General features: G+C 41.5%; 1 protein-coding gene across 1 annotated transcript in view; it reads left to right on the top strand.

Moving 5' to 3' along the window:
- The window catches only part of FAT1 (FAT atypical cadherin 1), a 133,063-nt gene that overhangs the window by 74,754 nt on the left and 33,577 nt on the right, over nucleotides 1-24,732 (top strand). Inside the window, exons 4-9 of the mRNA XM_023737220.1 lie at nucleotides 416-745; nucleotides 1,108-1,318; nucleotides 3,659-3,798; nucleotides 11,027-11,302; nucleotides 11,399-11,609; nucleotides 20,279-24,346. Coding sequence (XP_023592988.1) covers nucleotides 416-745; nucleotides 1,108-1,318; nucleotides 3,659-3,798; nucleotides 11,027-11,302; nucleotides 11,399-11,609; nucleotides 20,279-24,346 — 5,236 coding nt within the window. The remainder of the gene's footprint in view (nucleotides 1-415; nucleotides 746-1,107; nucleotides 1,319-3,658; nucleotides 3,799-11,026; nucleotides 11,303-11,398; nucleotides 11,610-20,278; nucleotides 24,347-24,732) is intronic.

Below are 24,732 nucleotides of genomic sequence, written 5' to 3'. Positions count from 1 at the left end.
ATCAACTGCCTTCCCTGTCTTCACCCTTGCCCAGCTCTGTGAGTTTCTCATCTGTAAGACTAGGAGAGGGTGCCTTACCTCCTCACAGAGCCGTGTCAGAATGAGAGGAGGTAGGATGTGTCACAGAAACCCCCAAACCAAACCCATCGCTGTTGAATCAGTTCCACCTCATAGTGACCTCATAGGACAGGGTAGAACTGCCCCATAAGGTTTCCAAGGAGTGGCTGGTGGATTCAAACCACTGACCTTTTGCTTGGCAGCCGTAGCTCTTAACCACAGTGCCACCGTGGCTCCATATATGTGTCACAGCGCCTTGTAAACTGTAGAGGTTTATACACATGCTGACTATCATCAGGACAAAGGTATTCATTTTTTATATAGTATATTTAAAAAACATCTTATTGAACGGTTACAGGTGACTGTGACAGACAACGGTAGTCCCCCAAAATCAACGATTGCAAGAGTAATTGTGAAAATCCTTGATGAAAATGACAACAAACCTCAGTTCCTGCAAAAGTTCTATAAGATCAGACTCCCGGAGCGGGAAAAACCAGAACGAGAAAGAAACGCCAGACGAGAGCCCATCTATCGTGTCATAGCTACAGACAGAGACGAGGGTCCCAACGCAGAAATCTCCTACAGCATCGAAGAGGGAAATGAGCATGGCAAGTTCTTCATTGAACCCAAAACTGGAGTGGTCTCATCCAAGAAGTTTTCTGGAGCTGGAGAATATGATATTCTTTCAGTGAGCTAAGATCTTATTTTTTGAATTCCTTATACGCTTTGACTTTATGAACCTGTAACTCTGTCTCTGTTCAGTAAATACCTTCATCATGTGTAACCACACGGTTAAGTGGTTGTTAATGTTTGAGGAGGATTGTTCTGTTTTTTTCCTTTCAACAGTTGCTTGTTGTTTATATTGAGTATGGTCATGAAGATGTTGCTCTTTTTATCAAGCATTAAACACATGGTATATTCAGACACGAATGTTAAATGTTTGAAACTGGCTCAGTTTAAGACTGAATCATCCTGTGCTTCAGTTATGGGATTTGCTGATGATTGGAACTTTAAAATACAGTTTTTATCTCCTCCACTCATATTTTATAGATTAAGGCAGTTGATAATGGTCGCCCTCAAAAGTCATCAACCACTCGACTCCATATTGAATGGATCTCCAAACCCAAACCATCCCTGGAGCCAATTTCCTTTGAAGAATCGTTTTTCACCTTTACTGTAATGGAAAGTGATCCAGTTGCCCACATGATTGGAGTCATAGCCGTTGAGCCCCTTGGCACACCTCTCTGGTTTGACATTGTTGGTAAGCATTCCTCAGTTTTCATTATCCTTGTACGGGTTAAGCCATAGGGAACCTGTTTACGATTTTTTGATTCTTGTGTACGTCTCAGATTTTAAAATCGGGAGGAAGACCCATAGGTGGAGAACGTGCTTTAAATGGCACTATTTTTATTGCAAAAATTTTCACAATACACAACATACGTTAAATTTGTTTAAAATAGGCATTCTGTATACACCATATCGTTAATATAAAGATAACATTTTCTTTTTTAAAATGCAACAGGCAGTTACAGAAAATCCTCACCATTTTGGTCTGAACGCACAGCTTCTTAAATTTTACTCCCTGATACATAACTTATGGCACGTCATTACTTTTAACAAACGTGATTGAGTGTTTTAAAATCGCTATGCCTGTGTGACTGTCATGTGTCAGTATTTTACAGGAAATAAACTTGCAATTTTGATTTGTATAACTTAAAAATTACAGCACCAGCTATTACCTTTTGCCTTTATTTACCTTAATTTCAGTAGGAAGCACAGTGTCCATTAGATGAAGTCACTTTGTAATAAAGCTTAAATGCCTGAGCCAACTCTTCTTTTTTATTTTGATTTTTCGTTATTTAGCTTACCCATACGGTAAAAAATACACATTAGACATTTTAGATAGTTTTTTACACTCTATTTTTTCATAATATTCTAATTGTAAGGATATTTAAGATAAAAGTGCATATCGGGATTCGGCTCTACCTGGAACTTTATATCTCTCTCTCCTCTCTCAGCCATCCCATCCCCGCATGCTGCTCGGCAGTTTGACGCAGGTGGGGCGTAAGCCACAGTGGCCGGGGGTCCATGTGGTTCAGGCTTTACTTCTCGCACGCTAGATACTTGGGCTGTTTCCCCAATTCTATAGGACAGAGTAGAACTGCCCTATAGGGTTTCCAGGGAACGCCTGCTGGATTTGAACTGCCAACCTTTTGATTAGCAGCTATAATTCTTAACCACTGCACCACGAGGGTTTCCATGAAATTGTTGGCTATCCAGTCATCATGAAACCATTCCAGTGTAGGTTTAAGAAAAGAAGGCGATTATTTGCATAGTTAGCTGTAATCAGAATAGTTCATTTCCTTCTGTTAGCTTTTATCACGTTTCCAGGGTGTAACAGGCTGCTGTTGGTATCGGGCTTAACATTACTGTTTACTCTTTCTGTGTTGGGACCTGGTTGGATTGATTGTTCTTCTTGTTCTGTGCTTGCCTTCCATGCTTGCTTGCTTCTTGTTGGCTGTGCCAGGAGATGCACTTGCTAGAGAAGTATTTTACATCTTTCAAATGGCTTGTGACCTGAACTGTACAGCAGAAGGTATCTGCTGAGATCCCATAATTTGCCTGCAGATTATGTGATCAAAAAGAAGAGCACTGAGTTCCAGAACTTTTTAATTTCCAGTGACAATCTTTCATTGTTTTTATTTGTTTATTTTTTTTCCCCCTTCTCGTGGTGTGCTCATGGTCTCCATTTAAGTTGCAAACATACTGACTTTTAACACATCGCTAGATCTTTAGTTTTAGGTTTGACTTAGCACTGTGTGTATTTGCTTTTGGTTAGATGTAGTAGTAGATCTTCATCATGACATTAAGCTTTTATTTTCATTCCATGCTTGTAAGTGTCTCAAGTTTAATGGATTTGAAATGCGTATCACCCCAGATTATATACTCAGATTTGAAAGATGCATATGTGGACTATAATTGGAGATGCATTTGGATAATACTAGTAAGACGGAAACTTTTACTTCATTAATCTTCAGGTTTCTGACAACAGTGGGAACAAATTTCTTTTTAAATTGTATGTAAGAGCCAGGACCGAGTGGCTACTGTTTTTTTTTTTTCAGAATTAACGTTTTTATTAGTTATTTTGTCCATGCATTATGCTCAAAGTGTGACAAATATTTATTCGAGTAATTAAAGCTTTTAAGTGACTAACCTTGGTTATTAACTGATGTGTCAATGTAGCTTCTGAGCTAGAAATTAAAAAGCTGTTTGGAACCCTTAAAAAGCACAGTGACAGGAATTCGCTGACTATGTTAGTGATGTGTTTCTGTGTTCAGAGTTGCTTTCTCCCCTGCCCTCCTGTCAGTTAACAGCTTCCTTGACAAGTAGGGCTCAGCTTTGCCTTCTAGCATAGTAAGCATTATCTTTGTAATTAGCCACTCTCCTTGTCTTTTGAAATGCTGTTTCCTTGAAATCTTCGTGATAAATGTACTGGAAGTTTTCTTTCCCTTCCGTTAAGTGTTAGAAAGCAACAGAGCAGATGACAGATTTTATGCCTGTGACCTGCCTTTACTGTCACACTTGTCCCCATTTAACCCAGGTGGTAACTATGACAGCCACTTTGATGTGGACAAGGGCACCGGAACTATCATCATCGCCAAACCTCTTGACGCAGAACAGAGATCAAACTACAACCTTACGGTGGAGGCTACCGATGGGACCACCGCCATCCTCACTCAGGTAAGGGAACTGAGGAGGTGTTTCCACAGGAGGGATGAGGTGCCCTTCTGATGTGGTTATGCTGATCGCAGTGTACTGAGAGGGCTCCCTGGACCATCAGAGGTGAAAAATCAGATTCTAAAGTGAGTGTGTTGATACACACGCACCGAGGGTTTTTATTTTAGGGAAAGAAAATTTACTGCAAATCCTGCTTGGGGTTTTGCATGGTGGTAATTAAACAGTTTTAAAATTTTTGACGGAAGATGTAACAACACCACCTACATTGTTGTTATACCATCAGAATCTTCTAATTTTACACTCATTTTTAAATGTATTCATTATAAAGTATACCACTCTTATGAATGGATTACCCAAGTTATATTAATTAAAGCTGGTTAAAACAATTAATCTTTATTTTTATACATATATATATGTATAATTGTACTTTAGATGAAGGTTTACAAAACAAATAGTTTCTCATTAAACAGTCAGTACACATGTTGTTTTATGACATTGGTTAACAACCCCACGACATGTCAACACTCTCCCTTCTCGACCTTTTTTTCTTTTTTTTTTTTGGTGAAAATATACATAGCCAAAGTTACACCCTTTCAAACGTTTCTGCGTGTACAATTCACTAACATCAATTACGTTCTTCCAGTTGTGCTGTTATTCTCACTGTCCTTTTCCAAATTATTCCATCACCATTATCTTCAACTCACTGCCCCTTAGGCTTCCCATCAAACCTGTTGAGTTGCTGTTGTCAATTCGATCTCATACAGATAAATCTTGTGTGTGTGTGTACCTTAGATGAAGGTTTGCAGAACAAATAGTTTCTCATTAAACAGTTAGTACACATAGTGCCCTATGACAATGGTTAACAACCCCACGGCACATCAGCGCTGTCCCTTCTCAACCTTGGGTTCCTTATCACCAGCTTTCTTGTCTCCTCCTGCCTACTAGTCGTTGTCCCTGGACTGCTGTACCTTACTAGTCCTGTTTTGTTTTATGAGGCTGTCCAATCCCCGACTGAAGGTGAACTTCGGGAGTGACTTCACCACTGAACTAAATGGGTGTCCAGGGGCCATACTCTCGAGGTTTCTCCAGTCTGTCAGGCCAGTAAATCTGATCTTTTTTTTGTGAGTTAGAATTTTGTTCTCCATCCTTCTCCAGCTCTGTCCAGGACCCTCTGTTGTGATCCTGGTCAGAGCAGTCGGTGGTAGCCGGGCACCATCTAGCTGTACTGGGCTCAGTCTGGTGGAGGCCATGGTAGTTGTGGTCTGTTAGTCCTTTGGACTAATCTTTTCCTTGTATCCTGTTCTCTTCATTCTCCCTTGCTCCCGAAGGGATGAGACCAGTGGAGTATCTTAGATGGCTGCTCACAGGCTTTTAAGACCCCAGACACTACTCACCAAGGTAGGATGTAGAACATTATCTTTATAAACTGTGTTATGCCAGTTGAGCTAGATGTTCCCCGAGACCATGGTCCCCACAGCCCTCTGCCCAGCAGTTCAGTCCCTTGGAGTTTGGATGTGTCTGTGGAGCTTCCATGACCTTTCCTTGTACAAGTTGTGCTGGCTTCCCCAGTGTTGTGTACTGTCTCACCCTTCACCAAAGATACCACTTATCTATTGCCTATTTAGTTCCCCCCCAACACCCTTCCCATCCCTTGTAACCAACAAAGATTATATCTTTTGTGTGTAAACTTTCACATGAGTTTTTACAGTAGAGGTCTCATACAATATTTGTCCTTTTGTGATTGACTTATTTCACTCAGCATAGTGTCCTCCAGTTTCATCCATGTAAAGCAATTAATCTTTTAAATTACTTTTTTTGGATTTTTTTTCCCCTTGACTACATTAACTAGGGCTGTGTAACATAGCTGATAAAATGGTTCTGATAATTCTTTTAACACCTTTATTTCTGACGATTAAGAGATTGCAAAATTGAAATGATAAAATCCTCTAACTTGACTATTAGTTCTCTTCTTTCTGATCAATTCTCTTTGATTTCAGTGCGGGCTGTTTGAACTCTGCCAAAGGAACACCCCTGAATGAATAACCATTGTGGGCTTTCAGGAGGAGGCAGAGTCAGTCATTCATTTGTTTACCAGATAATTGTTTAGCACTTGTTATGTCCCAGGTATTGTCCTGGAAACTCGAGTAGCAGGAAAGAGAACAGGCAGAAATCCTGCCCTCTTGGTTCTTCCGTTAGAATGGTGGAAGGCAAAGACTTGTGCATAATCTGCTGTGTTTAACTGAGATTACCTGCCTTTACTTATATGTTTGACAGTAATTTTGAAGCATATTTGTATTTTATTACTTTTTGTTTTATCCTTCTGTGATTTTCTGCCATAATTGTAAATAAAAAACAGCAGAAAGCTCTACATTTTCCTTTAATTCCCACTTAAGACTTTTACCAATTTTGGTAGGACTTTGCATTAAAATGACCCTGTTATAAAATGATACATTGCAGTGAACTAGTGTGTTAACTTTCAGAAATTCTTTTCCTCACTAGATTAGGAAAAGTTTCTGCCCCGCCCCCCGGCCGTATCAGATAATTTTATGAGTACCTGCTATTATAATTTGTTAAAAAGTGGAATTCTAAGCTGTTGGGATATCCTTTCCAAAGATTTCGGTTTCAGAAATGTCCAGTTTCACCGAGGGTCTTGCTAATAAAACAGTGCTATAACATGAAAGCAATTCAAATATGAAGTATTCTGAGACCACATTCTGTACTTTCACATTTGATTTACTGATAGTGAATTAATACCCATCTTTAGATATATATATATATGTATGTATATAGAAGAGAGAGAGTTTGGAAAGAAAGTTCTCTTTCAGAGAGGGCTTTCAGGGCTGGGGTGGCTAGCTTTCCAAAGGTCTTTCTTTGGGAACAACAGAATCTGCTGCTCCTATTTACATTTAAAGAGAGGAGAATGCTAAGTGTGTGTGAAGCAGGGAAGGAAAAATCAGAGGCAGAAGTAGTAAGGAGACTGCCACACTGTCTGGGTTGAGCTGAAGTAAAAAGTGATCAGCAAGAATGCCTGTCTGTAAGCTAAGCTCAGGCTGGTAGAGGGCTAAGGCAGTCCAGGTTTACCCTCTTCTGGCCCCATTGGTGGGTTAGGAGGAGCCATAGAACAAGGTAACTGGGTACAATCGTGTGTCGAGCACCTAGGGAGTGAGACGTGGGTCCTGAGACGCAGGACAGTGTGGCTGGTCTTCCCCGATGACTGCCAGATAACCGGGCAGCTGAAAGACAGATTATTCAGGATCCACAATTGGAATTGCTTCCAACCCATACAGATAGGTCCTAAATTAAAAAAAAAAAACAAAAACAGCAAACTTGTACAGAACCTGTAGATCATGACCCTGGACACCTTTTAACTCAATACTGAAGTCACTCCTGAGGTTCCCAGCCAAAGATTAGACGGGCCCATAAAACAAAGAATAACGCGCATAACTCAACCATGTACACGAGACTAAAGGGGCACACCAGCCCAGGGGCAAGTACGGGAAGGCAGGAGGGGACAGGAAAGCTGGACGAATGGAAATGGGAAACCCAAGGTCGAGAAGGGGAGAGTTGACCTTCTGTGGCGTTGGCAACCAATGCCACAAAACAGTGTATGTATGAATTGTTCAGTGAGAAACTAATTTGCTCTGTAAACTTCCAGCTAAAGCGCAAAGACAAAAAGCGGCAGCAGCAGCCAGCATAGCATCTTCCCTGTTACTTAGCCGTTAGGGGCCTAGTGTGCTGTGAACAGCTGCCAGCACTTTGATAGCCACACCTTTATTTAAATTGCTCTCTAAGAAGTAACCAGGTGGTGCTTTGGGAAGTTTCTGTAACTCTGTTTGCAACAAAATTACCAACGTTTGTTTCACACAGAGACCATACAGTCTTTTATGCTGACATTTGAGTGTTGGCATCTGCGTGGAGATATGTGCCCTGAAAGAAGAAGGATGGAATTAAATATTAGACAATAAGATGCTTCTGAATTCCAGCTTTCTAACTTCAGATTAGACTGTTATAAATCTTAAATGAGACGGGTCATCTGCTAAATCATTTAGTTGCTTTAAAAAAATAAAAATTATAATCCCTTTATGATGTCTTTTCAGTTAATAAATGAGTAGATAATCTAAAGTTGGTTGTGACAGTATTTTAGCCCTTTCTCCAAATGCTTGTGATTTTTAGTGTATGTAACATTGATGTCTGTGTCAAGCCTTGGGGTCATTCTGAGATTGTCACGTGGAAGTTCTAGTCCAGCATTAACATTTCAGTTTTGTTAGTAACTTCTTATTCTCGAGACAAGGAGAATCAGCTGATTTCTCTCTCTCTGTAAGTAAGGTCATGAAGTTCGATTTTAGAGCGTGAGAATGAGACATCAGGAACTGGAATGAATTTAATCGGATGATTCTGAGAGGAAAGTTGAAAGGATTTGAAGAGCATACGTGCCCGTGGGCTGGTTAGAACGATGGCCTGACCAGAAGGCCAGCAGGAGGAACTCAGTAAGCAGAGGAAAGGCCCTCTGTGCCAGGCATTCTCATTACTAAAGGTGATACGTAGACCTGCCACGTTCATCACTTACTACATAAATGAGTAATAAGGAATGCACTCCTTTCCCAGTAATTGTGCTGTTAGCACAGCTAAGAGCTTAGTATGAAATGTGGTGTAGAGTGCCTGAAATTCCTACATAACCCAGGAAATGTATTCTACTTCTCTTTTCTCAGGGACACATAATATCTTAAATTTTAGTGCTTCGTTTATACTTCTGTAACTTACTTTGAGCCATTTTCAGAGGGTCTTGAAAATGCCCGAATGAATTGCTGGAGGGAGAAGGTAACCAGACTCCCAGTGATTGGTTCCACAGCCAGGTTGACCAGTTATTGAGGTGTGAAATGAAGTGAGCCATCAGTAATTGGGTTTAGGTTTCTAGACAGGCTGAGAACAGGGAGGTAAGAATCTAGGTGAGAGCAGAGCAGCAAATACAGAGAGGAGCAAGGAGATCAGAACTGGGTGGATAAGGCACTGGAACAGCAGGGCAGGTTTGGGTTTGTGGGTAAAACCCAGGAACCAATAGGGCTGGTTTTGCTGCATCGCAGTGGGTAAGAGCAGATGCCAGCGTTCGAGACGGTTTAGGAGAGCATTGCTGGATCCTCCAGTGAGGCTGAGAGCGTCAAGAGGAGGGGACTGTGTCACACTTATTTTAAGTCTTAGTTACCCCGTGCTGCTGTAACGGAAATAGCACAAGTAGGTGGCTTTAAAGAACAGAATTTTTTTTTCTCACAGTTCTGGAGGCTAAAAGTCCAAATCAGAATCTTGGCCTTGACGAATCCTTGTAACCCTGGGTGTTCGTTTGTTCCTTGGCTTATAGATGATTGTCACATGGTGTCTGTCTTCCCCGTGTGTGTGTGTCTGTCTGTCTCTGGGTGTCTCTTCTGGTCTTCTTATAACTTAGAGTGATTAGGTTTACCATCCACTCTATAATTCTGTGACCTCATTAATGTAACAAAAGGAAAACCATCCGCAGTTGCAAGGATAGGGACATGCTTTTGAGGGACACAGTTCCATAACACCTGAGTAATAGATAGGCAAGTGCTGAGCACATATGTATCCAAAAACCAAACCCATTGCCGTCGAGTTGATTCTGACTCATAGCAACCCTATAGGACAGAGTAGAACCGCCCCATAGATTTCCAAGGAGCAGGTGATGGATTCAAACTGCCAACCTTTTGGTTAGTAGCTGTAGCTCTTAACCACTGAGCAACCAGGGCTCCGAGCACAAATGGGAATACCCAATCTGCATGTTTCAAATGAATTGTCTTCTCAGAAATGATTGTTTTTGTTTTCAGCTGTTCCTATTCAGTTGCGATTTTAATTGATCTTGGAGAAGGATTGAACTATCTGTGCCCAACACTCACTCCATGGGAAAAAGAATTTTTCAGTTTATAGTGGAAATGAAAACATAATGATTTGATTTATAGAAATTACCTTTATAGTCATCCTCTCTACATCGCATTGACCTTTAACAGCGAGGCATCTGTAGTTTTAAATGTTTACATAACTTTCACAGAAAACTTTTCTGTGGTTTGGTGAATGCTCTTAATAGTCACGTAAAGCTTCGTGTTACAGGCTGTCACTGATGTGTCAATCTTCCATGCGGACACTCATACAGTCTTTATGGAAAGGCCTCTAGTTCATGCACACCAGTGTGGGTAACAGCTTTACCTGGGGCCTCCTGGGACTTTGGCCTCCTGGGCCACTTTGACTTCTCATAGCCATGACCAAAAAAAACCCAAACCCATTGCTGTCAAGTGGATTCCGACTCTTAGCAACGCTGTAGGACAGAGTAGAACCGCCCCATACGGTTTCCAGGGAGCGGCCAGTAGTTTCAAACTGCCGACCTTTTGGTTAGCAGCCGAGCTCTTAACCACTGCGCCACCATAACGAACTTTTATAATTGGTAATGATTTCCACTATGCCTTATCCATGTATGTCTTTTCAATCTGAAAATTAATCCTCTTACTGTGAAAGTAGATGTTCTTTTTAATTTAGTTTAGGACTGAGTTTTTTAACATCTGTTTTTTTCCTCCGAGGTTTTTATTTTATGATGACTTATTTAAGAGAGCTTATCTTTTCAATCTGCTTGCATCAGTTTTAGGAAATACACTTATTTAGTCTGTGTAGGTTTTACGATTACAAAAGCATGCTAGTGATTTGAAAACACTTTCCTAGTTTTTTTATATTAAAAACAACCCTATCATCAGGCGTTTGGGATTTCAAGGATTAGAATAAGAAATTTAGATGGTATCATCACATACAGTACATGCCCACCTTTAGCTTGGTAGTTACAAATTCAAATCTGATGCAAAAAAATAAATCTTCTGTAAACTCTGGTAAAGTAACTTCTTGGTTGTCTTTACATGAATAATCTAGAAATATCTCTTCTCTGGAGACCTGAGAGATTAAACCTGCATTTCAGAAAGAAGTTCTTGTATTTTCTCTCCAAAGTTAGTTTCAAGAATTTAGATAGGTCTTCATTATCTTACTCATATTAAGATCATGTAGCAATGAGAAATTTTTAAATATATTTTTGATTCTAGATATTTGTTGCTTTATTTCTCATTTATATTTCGTTTTGTTAAAAAAAAATCAATTTTTTAAAATACATATGTGGTTTTTCTCCTGATTCTTTAAATATTAAACCATCATAATTAGGAACATTATCACTTGGCACATGTTCTCTTTACAGGTGTTCATCAAAGTGATAGACACAAATGATCATCGTCCTCAGTTTTTTCCATCAAAGTATGAAGTGGTTATTCCTGAAGACACCATGCCAGAAACAGAAATTTTGCAAGTCAGTGCTGTGGATAAGGATGAGAAAAACAAACTCATCTACACTCTGCTGAGTAGTGTTGACCCCTTGAGTCTCAAGAAGTTTCGTCTTGATCCTGCAACCGGCTCTCTCTCTACTTCTGAAAAGCTCGATCACGAAGCCGTTCACCAGCACATTCTCACAGTGATGGTGTGTCATTGTGCTCCTTCGTCTGCCTTTGAAGCTGATTTTTAATCAGTTGTAAGAACAACCCCAGCAGGATTGATGATGCCTTCATTCTTTCAGGTACGGGATCAAGATGTTCCTGTGAAGCGCAACTTTGCGAGGATCGTGGTTAACGTCAGCGACACTAACGACCACTCGCCGTGGTTCACCGGTTCCTCCTATGAAGGGCGGGTTTACGAATCAGCAGCTGTTGGCTCGGTTGTGTTGCAGGTTACAGCTCTGGACAAGGACAAAGGGAAGAATGCTGAAGTACTGTACTCTATCGAATCGGGTACGTGGGGGCGCTCAGTCGGCTTTTAATGTCGCACTTCATTTTAGGTGTTGAGACTTTTTTTTTAATATATATGTATACATATATGTGTGTGTGTACACATACCTACATACATATATAGAGGGGGCTGGGAGAGAAGAGAGAGAGAGATTTAGCTCAAGGAAATGGCTCATGCAGTTGTAGGGGCTGGCAAGTCCCAAGTCCGTGGGTCAGACATCAGGCTGGAGGCTCCTCCTGATTCAAGTAGCTACAGGGGCTGATGAATTCAAGATCAGCAGGTCAGAATGCAGGCTGCTGGCTCACGGGCTGTAGAGGCTGACGAATCCAAGATGGGCAGGTAAGATGGCAGGCTGCTAGGTCACAGGCTGCAGAGGCTGAGGAATCCCAAGATCGGCAGGTAAGACGGCAGTCTGCTGGCTCACCGATTCTGGAGGTGATGAATCCTAAGAACTCTGGACAGAAGCTGCCCCTTTGGTCTCTTGTATCTACTTGACTAAGAGGCACGTTCTTCACGAGTATCACTTTATGTCCCACAGTCCAGGCCAATCCCTGTCTGAAGAGTTGGCCTCGGAAATTGTTTTAGTTTTGGGGTGATAGAGAGTCCAGGGGCCATGCCTTCCAGGGCACCTCCAGTCTCAGGCAGACCATTAAGTCTGGTCTTCTTACTAGAATTTGAGTTCTGCATACCATCGTTCTACTGCTCCATCAGGGACCCTCTGTGTTCATTGGTGGTGACCGGGTACCATCTAGTTCTTCTGGTCTCAGGCTGATGAAGTCTCTGGTTTATGTGACCCATTCTGTCTCTGGGGCTAATACTTTCATTGTGTCTTTGCTGTTCTTCCTTCTCCTTTACTCCAGGTGGTTGGGACCAATTGATGCATCTTAGATGGCTGTTTGCAAGCTTTTAAGACCCCAGACACCACTCACCAAAGTAGGATGCAGAACATTTTCTTAATAAACTTTGTTATGCCAATTGACCTAGATGTCCCCTGAAAGCATGGTCCCGAGACCCCCCCGTCCCTGCTACTCTGTCTCCCCAAGTATTTGATTGTATTGAGGAAACTTCTTAGCTTTGGTTTAGTCCAGTTGTGCTGGCTTCCCCTGTAGTGTGTGCTGTCCTTCCCTTCACCTAGGATGATTCTTATCTACTATCTAGTTAGTGAATAACCTTCCTCCCCACCCCTATAACCATCAAAGAATGTTTTCTTCTATGTTTAAACCTTTTCTTGAGTTCTTGTAATAGTGGTCTTGTACAGTATTTGTCCTTCTGTGACTGACTAAATTCACTCAGCATAATAAGTTCCAGCTTCCACCAAGTTATACTGTGTTTCACAGCTTCATCATTGTTCTTTATCGTTGCATAATATTCCATTGTGTGGATATACCATAGTTTGTTTATCCATTCGTCCATTGATGGGCACTTAGGTTGCTTCCATCTTTTTGCTATTGTGAACAGTGCTGCGATGAACATGGGTGTGCATGTATCTATTCGTGTGACGGCTCTTGTTTCTCTAGGATATATTCCAAGGAGCAGGATAGCTGGATCGTGTGGTACTTCTATTTCTAGCTTTTTAAGGAAGTGCCAAATCGGTTTCCCAAGTGGTTGTACCATTTTACATTTCCACCAACAGTGTATAAGTGTTCCAGTCTCTCCACAAAGTCTCCAGCATTTGTTATTTTGTGTTTTTTGGATTAATGCTAGCCTTGTTGGGGTGAGATGATATCTCATTGTAGTTTTGATCTGCATTTCTCTAATGGCTAATGATCGTGAGCATTTGTTGAGACATTTCTATGTATCATTGCACAAATTGCTAAAATTGATCTTTATCTTCCATTGTAAATGTTAGGAGAAAATGAATTTCTTCTCCCCAGATTTTAACCCACTGGAAAGCAAAGAGAGAGAGTCCTAATGAAATTTGGTTAAAGTTCTTGGGGATTCAAAATATTAGCATCATTCGAGGCTCTGAGAAGTCCTGCAGTAAAGTAAACTTTAATATTGCCAGAATTATTTTAACCACATAATCAGTGTATATGTTAACTGTGAAAACACTCAGGAAGACAATGGTTTAGTCCTTGGACGTTTTACTTTCCATTAGAGTATTCTTTCTTGGCAGAGCAGGAAATTCCACGACAGAGTGCTGAATGGTGGCTCTAAGCCTTTTCATCACAGAGGGTGTCGCGCACCTACTGTTCTCTTCCAGACGTTTCTTTCCTGCTGCTCTGACTCCCAGCTGCCTTTAAGGGGTCAGTTTCACTCATGGTATTTGATTGGGGCAGCAGTCCCCAGAGGGCCAGAGTAGGACCAGAAGAAATGTTGAAAAGGCTGAGGAGCCTGTTGGAGTTGGCCAACAAGGGTAGCAAAATAACAAAGACCAGTTAGACTGCAGGCTGGACAGGTTCTAGGTACGATGGGCCAGAGGTCCAGAGCCTTGGTGGTGAGGAGGAGGATCACCAGGAAGCAGTGGTGGCAAAGCAAAATATTTTTGTTCTCTGTTCTGTTTTACATGGCTGCTCATTCATTCATTCGTTCATTCCATTGACTAATGAAGCTCATTTATATACCAGTGCAGTGAAAAGAGCATTCCTACTTGTGCTTTGTAGGTAGGGTGACCATGGTTCACCGATGTATGATTCTTGCAAAGGAATTCTGCCCCTGATTGAAACAGGCATCTGGTTTAGAGCATATGATTTATACAGTCAGAAATCACCTTGCTTTGGGACTTCCCCTGCTCATGCCGCGTGTTGTGAGTGTATGATTAAATACTGAGAAGGCAGCTTTCCATTTTTCTTCATCTTCCTCAGTGTCGTTGTTAGTACAAGGAATACGGCCTCTTTCATTCTCCCAGTTTTGTAATGATTTTAAAGTATTGAGATCTTCCACATAACCTAAGTTTTTAAGAGGTCCATACGTAACCTCTGCATATTTAGAAATTGCATCTTTTCTGGGCATTAAAATTGGGAGAGGCATAACTTCACTCTTAGATCATATAATCAAAATCTGAGTAAAAGGGGAGTAATTTAAAAAAGAAAAAATGTGTACCAATCTTTTTTATGTGGTTAAACAATTTTTATTTCTTAACATGTTTGAAGTTTCATTTGTTTCCCTGAAAACAACCACATTGAGTCCATCGCTCAGAAATCGGATCTTTATTCTGCCTGTGATCACAGTGTTGAAATGATTTGCGATGTGGTCAGTGCCTTCAAGAAGGATGTTTTATGCACCCCCCCGCCCCCCGCCCATGGTTTGGAAATTCAGCAGTTCGAAAAACAGTGCATTCCATTTGTGCGTGCTTAAGCATTTCAATAAAATAATTTGCTCATAGACAGACTGACTGAGATTATGTAGGAGTAAATGTTAAACTTTCCCTTAGCTTTCACATAATTCTCAACAACTGGGTGGTTAAAATATGATCGTTGGAGCTCAAGTAAAGGCATGTGCATTCTTTAAATTCTTGTCATGACTGATGGGATTAGTAATTTGGTATTTCAGGAATGGAGCTACGTCCTCATCTCAAAGAATAGCTAATAGCGAGAGCCTGTTTCCGTGTAGAATTTGGACTTCCAAGAAGATTTTTTTATATATATTTGGTAGTATAAAAATGCTGCTGAACAGTTACTTTAGAGTGAACCTCTGTCCTTGAAATGCAGCAGAATTGTGTGTTTGTGTGTGGGGCACATCTGTTGGAATACTGCAAACTGTAAAATGACTGCAGGCTTTCATTTAAAGGCTCATTCGTAATCACCTGCTTCTAATTTGTGTTAGATTACATTTAATAAAATTCAAAAGACTAGGTATAAATTCAGGCCATAACACTGCATGTTTAATTAGCAGCAATTTATGAGCAAAAGGTTTGGTCTGATTAGGAGTCTTCAGGGAAAAGGGAATTAATTAAAGGATATTTTCAGTAACAATTGAGTTATGCACTAGCGACACATCAGTGCTACACTCTGGGCTGCATAGTGTGGTATTTTTATTTTTTTAAAGTAGATTATGAGATCACTACTTCAAATCTGTTACAATGCCTGGAAGTAGAAAACACTCAGCAAATATAGGTTTTGATTATAATTGGTTTTCTTTCCCCAGATTTAGGTTAAGTATCATTGCAGTTGCAATTTTACAGAGGTAGCCATGCCCCTGGCCAGTCAGCAGGCACTCACTGAATGCCATAGCATGTCCACCGTGGGAGGAAGCAGACTCCCTGACGCAGCTCCCTCACCTCCTTCGTGATGCGCGTGTAACGTGGCCATAGCTAACCAACAGAAGTTGGCCTGTTTGTCCAGATGTTCGCCTTGTTCATATGTAGGGAGCACTTTACGGCTATTTAGAAGTCACTCATATCCTCACCTAAAGTGAATGAATAAGCCTCCAGCCGGGTAGAAACTTCCACCACTGCTGTATTATTATTAACTCATTCACAAATACCATATGTGTTCTTCAGTGTTCGGTGATTGCACCTGTTTATTATCAGATCATGCAGGGGCATATCATGCTGCTCAGCAGCCCTCCGTGGTTTTCCACGTGTTCACGGTGTTGTTTTTTTCCGCGTGTTCACGGTGTTGCTCTCTTATCTGCAGCTTTGATGATTTCTGCTGTGATATGCACATGTGGGATCTGAATGTGGCATCTGTATGTTAATTTGCTAGCTGAGTTCCTGTTTAATGTTCTTGTTATCGGTGATAAGCTCAGAGCTGTCTTTATTTAAGTCAAAATACACCAGATAATAGAGAATGTGTCTGAATTTCACCTGGTTGATAACATTTTTCAGAGATTCCCGATTAGACAGTGTACTCCTTTTGTTAATACTTGTAAGTGGAGGATTTTATTTACGCTAACAAATGGTTGTTGGTAGTGATAGAAGTATACAAATAGAGAAACAAAACAAAATAGAAGTATAATGCTTTAATGAATGTAGTCATTGTTTTTTCAGGCTGTTGACCAACCTTTTGGTCTTTAATTCTTTGTACCTCCATACCTGAGTATACTCATGCATGAAAGTCATTTCATTCGACAAATATTTACCGAGTGCCTCCTATGTGCCGATCAAATTTTTTTTGGTGCTGGTGATATAATAGTGAACTTAGCAGACCATGCTCAAATGAAGTTTATTCTACTGGGGGAACAGATGTCATTTTTAGGTGCCATCGAGGCGGTTCCGACCCATAGTGACCCATAGTGAACAAAACACTGCCGGGTTCTGCGCCATCCTCATGATCATTGCAATGTTTAAGCCCATTGTTGCAGCCACTATGTCAGTCCATCTCGTTGAGGGTCTTCCTCTTTTTCACTGACCGTCTACCTTACCAAGCATGATGTCCTTCTCCAGGGACTGATCCCTCCTGATAACATGTTCAAAGTACATGAGATGGAGTCTCACCATCCTCGTGTCTAAGGAGCAAGGCTGTACTTCTCCCAAGATAGATTTGTTTCTTCTTCTGACAATCTATTCAGTATTCAGTGTTCTTCACCAACACCACAATTCAAATGCATCAATCCTTCTTTGGTCTTCCTTATTCATTGTCCAGCTTCACATGTGTATGAGGTGATTGAAAATAACTATGGCTTTGGTCAGGTGCACCTTAGTCCTCAAAGTGACATCTTTACTTTTTAACACTTTAAAGAGATCGTTTGCAGCAGATTGGCCCAATGCAGTAACATTATTTGATTTCTTGACTGCCGCTTCCATAGGTATTGATTGTGGATCTAAGTAAAATGAAATCATTGGAAAATTCGATATTGTCTCCATTTATCACGATATTGCTTATTGGTCCAGTTGTGAGGATTTTTGTTTTCTTGATGCTGAGGTGTAATCCATACTGAAGGCTGTGGTCTTTGATCTACATCAGTAAGTGCTTCAAGTCCTCTTTGCTTTCAGCGAACAAGGGTGTGTCATCTGTATAACACAGCTTATAGTGAGTCTTCCTCCAATCCTGATGCCCTGTTCTTCTTCATATATTCCAGCTTCTTGGATAATTTGCTCAGCGTACAGATTGAATAGGTATGATGAAAGGATGCAGCCCTGACACACACCTTTCTTGATTTTAAACCGCACATTATCCCCTTGTTCTGTTTGAACGACTGCCTCTTGGTTTATATTTTGTGTTCTGCATGAACATGATGAAGTGTTCTGGAATTCCTGTTCTTTGTGATGTTATCCATAATTTGTTATGATCCACACAGATAATAGCAAGTTACAAATGAATAGAGAACGTAATGCCAGGTTGTGATAGATGCTACAAAGGAAAAGCAGGGCAAGGGGCTGTGAACAGCCGTGCTGAGTGGGGACGGGAGGTCAAGGAAGGTCTCCTCTAAGCAGGGGACATTTGCGTCAAACCGGAGTAAATGCTGGAATGAATGAATGAGCGAATGAATGGAGAAATGGTGAGAATAGCTGGGGAAAGACCCTTCCGGGGGGGAAAACAGCAATGCAGAGGCCCTGAGGTGAGAACTGTTCACCTGATTGAGGAAAGTTTGAGGGGTGGGGCTGAAGACAGTTGTCCAAAGTTTACTTCTGTCTTCTCCAGGCCAGGCAGTCAGTCACAGTTTGCAGAGGTGGGAGTGATACGTAGGTAGGATAAGAAAGGACCTTGGAGTTCTGCTGACTGACTGCAGTGCAGTGAGTGAGAATCCAGGACTGTTGACTCTGAACACAGACAGGCCGGAAATGAGCATCTGTGAGGCCTGGCAGAGCAGCAGGACCCCATCCTTGGCCAGATTCAGCTCGGAGCACTGGGCCTGGGGAAGGCCCGTACCTCCGCCCTGTTGCAGGTGGAGGCAGTGCCTGGGGGCCTGGACGCAGAGCCGGGTGGACTTCGTGAAAACCAGACCGGGTCTGGGCTAAGGAAAGAGTCGTGGATTTTTGGAGAATGTATTAAAGGAAGGAAATGAAGACTGTAGAGGAAGTGTTTACTGTTAATGGTTCCGAGAAACAAGGGCTGGGTTAATCTCCTGGTTTGCAAATTAGACGAATTCTGGTCTGTGAAGTGCCCACACTGATGGGAAACCTACAGGAAAACAGAATTTGAGAAGGCAGTGAAGTGGCAAGTTAACTTTGCACAATAATTTCATTTGGGGAAGAAAAGTTCAGCTCTTTGACTAGGATAATGGCTTCTGGACTCTAGTTTGTGATGCAGAAAAGGGGTGAAGGGCCCCCAGTGGTAGGTCAGAACCTAGGACCTCTGTGCTCTGTCCAAAAAGGCTGTAGAAAACTGGTTTTTTTCAGAAAAAGATTTCCATCAATGGAACAAGGAGAAATATTTGTGGAATTGTAGTTGTAGCTCTACGTATGTAATGCAGCTGGAAAGACCAGGTCCAGAGAGGACGAGTATAAAGTGATCTAGAGCAGAGCTGCTCAGCCTCAGCCCTGTTGACGTTTTCCACCTGCATCCTGAGTTGTGGGCTGGGCTGTGCCTTGGAGGAGGTTTAGCAGCATCTCTGGTCTCCTCCCAGCACGTACCAGTAGCACCCCCCCACCCGCACCTTTAGAACCACTAACCTAGAACATAAACTGACCTGGAGAAGATTTAAGAAAAGGATACTGTTCAAGTCTTTGAAACCTGTAAAGTGGGATTGGTTACACAGATTTATTCATCAAATCCCTGACTTCTCAAACCAGCCGTCTTGAAGTTTGATGTAAATTCTGTTAGTGAATTCACGTCTTTGTTACAGATTGAATGGTGTCCCTCAAAAATATGTGTTGTAAATCTTAACCCCTATACTCGTGGTGAGGCCCTGGTGGCGTAGTGATTAAGAGCTCAGCTGCTAACCAAATACTCATCAGTTCGAGTCCACCAGCTGCTCCTTGGAAACCCTGTAGGGCAGTTATACTCTGTCCTCTAGGGTCTCTGTGGGTTCACATCGACTTGATGGCAAGGGGTTTGGGTTTTTTGGTTTTTATACCTATGGTTATAATCCTATTTGGGAATGGGTATTCGTGGTAATATTGAGAGGTCGCGCCAGTATAGGTGTTTTTTAAGCCAGTCACCTTTACGATATTAACAATAAAGCAGATTACACACAGTGAAGCCAGCAGAGACTGGGGAAGATAGATGCCAAGCCACGTGAAGATCGCCCAGGAGCAGAAGCTGAAAAGAGACAAGGACCTTCCTCCAGAGCCAACAGAGACAGAGAGCCTTCCCCTAGAGCCAGCACCCTGAATTCTGACTTCTGGTCTCCTAACCGTAGTTGAGAAAATAAATTTGTTAAAGCCACCCACCTGTGGCATTGCTATTATAGCAGCACTAAACAACTAACACAGCCTTCTTTTTCATAATGAGTAAGAATCTTGGGAGTGTGCAAGTGATAAATGCTAAAAATAGAAGTATTTTCTAGAAGAGTTTTAGATGCGTTCTTGGAAAATAAACAGCACGTCCTTCTGTAACACGTTCCCGGTTCCACTAGTAAAGAGAAAGTTTCCTTTTCATTTTAGGCATAGAGTATGCCTTCTTTTGCTTCTTGCTTTCCATGGTTTGTAGGCAAAACTCTGAAAAGTGTACCTTATTTTAGGTAGATAAAAATAAAACAAGTTGAAGATTACTTTCAAATGTTGATATCCCCTGAATGTCTGTTTAATTTCAAAACATAATTTTCCTAGGCAATTTTTCATATCTTTGTTTCTGCTTCTCCAACTACTTGTATTTTTCTCTAATATACATTTTTTTCCTTCTCTCAGGAAATATTGGAAATTCTTTTACAATTGATCCCATCTTGGGCTCTATAAAAACTGCCAAAGAATTAGATCGAAGTCACCAAGTGGAATATGATTTAATGGTAAAAGCTACTGATAAAGGAACTCCACCAATGAGTGAAATCACGTCTGTGCACATCTTTGTCACCATTGCCGACAACGCCTCTCCCAAGTTTACATCAAAAGAATATTCTGTTGAAATCAGTGAAGCTATCAGCATTGGGAGTTTTGTGGTGATGGTTATGGCCCATAGTCAGTCATCAGTGGTCTATGAAATAAAAGATGGAAATATTGGTGATGCTTTTGATATTAATCCACATTCTGGAAGTATCATCACCCAGAAAGTCCTGGATTTTGAGACTTTGCCCATTTATACATTGGTAATACAAGGAACTAACATGGCTGGCTTGTCCACTAATACCACTGTTCTAGTGCATCTACAGGATGAAAATGACAACTTGCCCGTTTTTATGCAGGCAGAATATAAAGGACTCGTTAGCGAATCCGCCTCAATTAACAGTGTGGTCCTAACAGACAGCAGTGTCCCATTAGTGATTCGAGCAGCTGACGCTGACAGAGAATCAAATGCTTTGCTTGTTTATCACATCGTTGAACCGTCTGTACACAAGTATTTTGCCATTGATTCCAGCACTGGTGCTATTCATACGGTACTGAGTCTGGACTATGAAGAAACAAGTGTCTTCCACTTCACCGTACAAGTGCACGACATGGGAACGCCACGTTTATTTGCCGAATATGCAGCCAACGTGACTATCCATGTAATTGACATTAATGACTGCCCCCCTGTGTTCCCCAAATCGTTATATGAAGTATCACTTTTGTTGCCAACCTACAAGGGCGTGAAAGTCATCACAGTCAACGCTACAGATGCTGATTCGAGTGCATTCTCACAGCTAATGTACTCCATCACCGAAGGCAACATCGGGGAGAAGTTCTTCATAGACTACAAGACTGGTTCTATAACTGTACAAAATACAACTCAGCTAAGGAGCCGCTACGAGTTAACCATTAGAGCATCTGATGGCAGATTTGCAAGCTTTACCTCTGTGAAAATTAATGTGAAAGAAAGCAGAGAAAGTCAGCTAAAGTTCACCCAAGATTTGTACTCTGCAGTAGTGAAAGAGAATTCCACTGAAGCCAAAACATTAGCTGTCATTACTGCCATTGGAAATCCCATCAATGAGCCTCTGTTTTATCGTATCCTCAACCCAGATCGAAGATTTAAAATAAGCCGCACTTCAGGAGTACTCTCAACCACTGGCATACCATTTGATCGTGAGCAGCAGGAGGCATTTGATGTCGTGGTAGAAGTTACAGGCGAGCATAAGCCTTCAGCAGTTGCCCACGTTGTTGTCAAGGTCACCATAGAAGACCAGAATGATAATGCGCCAGTGTTTGTCAACCTTCCTTACTATGCTGTGGTTAAAGTGGACGCTGAGGCAGGTCATGTTATCCGCCATGTTACTGCTGTAGACAGAGATAGTGGCCAGAATGGAGAAGTGCATTACTACCTCAAGGAACATCATGAACATTTTCAAATCGGACCCTCTGGTGAAATTTCACTGAAAAAGCCATTTGAACCCGACACCCTAAATAAGGAATATCTTATCACAGTGGTTGCAAAAGACGGAGGAAGCCCAGCTTTTTCGGCTGAAGTTATAGTCCCAATCACCGTTATGAATAAAGCCACGCCTGTGTTTGAAAAGCCTTTCTACAGTGCAGAGATTCCCGAGAATATCCAGATGCACAGTCCCGTTGTCCACGTGCAAGCTAACAGCCCAGAAGGGTTGAAAGTGTTCTACAGCATCACTGATGGAGATCCTTTTAGCCAGTTTACTGTCAGCTTCAATACGGGAGTTATAAATGTCATAGCTCCTTTGGATTTTGAGTCCCACCCAGCGTACAAATTGTGCATACGAGCAACTGACTCCTTGACGGGAGCCCATGCTGAAGTGTTTGTTGACATCATAGTGGAAGACATCAACGATAACCCTCCCGTGTTTGCTCAGCAGGCTTACGCTGCAACCCTGTCTGAGGCCTCCGTAATTGGAACATCTGTTGTTCAAGTCAGCGCAACAGATTCTGATTCGGAACCAAATAGAGGAATTTTGTACCAGATGTTTGGGAACCACAGCAAGAGTCACGATCATTTTCACATAGATAGCAACACTGGCCTCATTTCACTCGTCAGGACTTTGGATTATGAGCAGCTCCAGCAGCACAAGATTTTCATAAGGGCCATTGATGGTGGCATGCCTCCCCTGAGCAGTGATGTGATTGTCACAGTGGATGTCACTGACCTCAATGATAATCCACCGCTGTTTGACCAGCAGGTTTATGAAGCCTCAGTTAGCGAGCACGCCATTCATGGGCATTTTGTGACTTGTGTAAAAGCTTATGATGCAGACAGTTCAGACATAGACAAGTTGGAATACTCCATTCTGTCTGGCAACGATCATAAGAATTTTGTCATTGACAGTAAAACAGGGATTATCACACTCTCAAACCTGCGCCGGCACACCTTGAAGCCGCTTTACCAGCTTAACATTTCTGTCTCTGACGGAGTTTTCAGAAGTTCAGCTCAGGTTCAAGTGACCGTAATCGGAGGCAATTTGCACGGTCCTGTTTTTCTTCAGAGTGAATACGAAGTAGAACTTGCTGAAAACGCTCCCTTACATACCTTGGTGACGGAGGTTAAAGCAACTGATGAAGATTCTGGTATTTACGGTCACATTACCTACCATATTGTAAATGACTTTGCTAAAGACAGATTTTACACAAATGAGAGAGGACAGATATTTACTTTGGAAAAACTTGATCGAGAAACCCCGGCAGAGAAAGTAATCCCAGTTCGTTTAATGGCTAAGGATGCTGGAGGAAAAGTTGCTTTCTGCACTATTAATGTCATCCTTACGGATGACAATGATAATGCACCCCAATTCCGAGCAGCCAGATATGAAGTGAACATTGGATCCAGTGCTCCCAGAGGGACGTCAGTCATTAAAGTTCTTGCAAGTGATGCTGACGAGGGATCCAATGCTGACATCATCTATGCCATTGAAGCAGATTCTGAAAGCGTTAAAGAGAATTTGGAAATCAACAAACTCTCTGGTGTAATTACCACAAAGGAAAGCTTAATTGGCTTAGAAAATGAGGTCTTTACTTTCTTTGTTAGAGCTGTGGATAATGGGTCTCCATCAAAAGAATCTGTTGTTCCTGTCTATGTTAAAATACTTCCACCAGAAATGCAGCTTCCACAATTTTCAGAGCCATTTTATACCTACATAGTTTCAGAAGACGTGCCTATTGGAGCAGAAATAGACCTCATCCGAGCAGAACATAGCGGGACTGTTCATTACAGTCTCATCAAAGGGAACACTCCAGAAAGTAACCGGGATGAGGTCTTTGTGATTGACAGACAGAGTGGGAGGCTGAAACTGGAGAAGAGTCTTGACCACGAGACAACCAAGTGGTACCAGTTTTCCGTACTGGCTCGGTGCACTCATGATGACTCTGAGGTGGTGGCTGCTGTAGATGTTAGTATCCAGGTGAAAGATGCAAATGATAACAGCCCTGTCTTGGAGTCTAATCCATATGAGGCATTCATTGTTGAAAACCTGCCCGGGGGAAGTAGTGTCATCCAGATCAGGGCATCTGATGTAGACTCGGGAACCAATGGCCAGGTTATGTACAGCCTAGATCAGACACAAAGTGTAGAAGTCATCGAATCTTTCACCATTAACATGGAAACAGGCTGGATCACAACCCTAAAGGAACTTGACCATGAAAAGAGAAACAAATACCAGATTAAAGTGGTGGCATCAGATCATGGAGAGAAGGTCCAGCTGTCCTCCACAGCCATCGTGGAGGTGACTGTCACCGATGTCAACGACAATCCCCCACGGTTCACGGCGGAGATTTATAAAGGGACTGTGAGTGAAGACGACCCTCCGGGTGGTGTAATTGCCATCTTAAGTACCACGGATGCGGATTCTGAAGAGATGAACAGACAAGTTACCTATTACATAACAGGTAAAAATCGCAAACCAGCTTACTTAATTTAAAATTAAATTGCATTAGAAGTGTAAATTCTAAGAAATGCATTTTGTGGAACTTGGGAGTTAAAGGGATGACTTTAGTTAAATATATCTAATATAAGTAGAAATAACATCTGGTAAGATGCATTTCAAGATCTTTACCTGAGCTAAGTATTGTTTCCTTAGAGTCTTTCTGATTTTATCTGTTATTGAATTTTATAGTCAGTGTGCAACAAATGTATGATAACCAAAAAGAAAAAAAACATGATTTCCTTGTAGACCAAATGATTGTTTAGTAGCCTTTATATTTCGTGTTTAAGAATACATTTTAATGCTGCTTTTGTTTATTTAGTAAATAGGAATGCTAATATATGCCAAAGT

The sequence above is a fragment of the Trichechus manatus genome, unplaced genomic scaffold (genome assembly GCF_000243295.1).
Source record: "Trichechus manatus latirostris isolate Lorelei unplaced genomic scaffold, TriManLat1.0 scaffold00099, whole genome shotgun sequence".
NCBI lineage: Eukaryota > Metazoa > Chordata > Mammalia > Sirenia > Trichechidae > Trichechus > Trichechus manatus.
The sequence above is the reverse complement of the archived record's forward strand: the minus strand, read 5'-3'. Positions and strand labels throughout refer to the sequence as shown.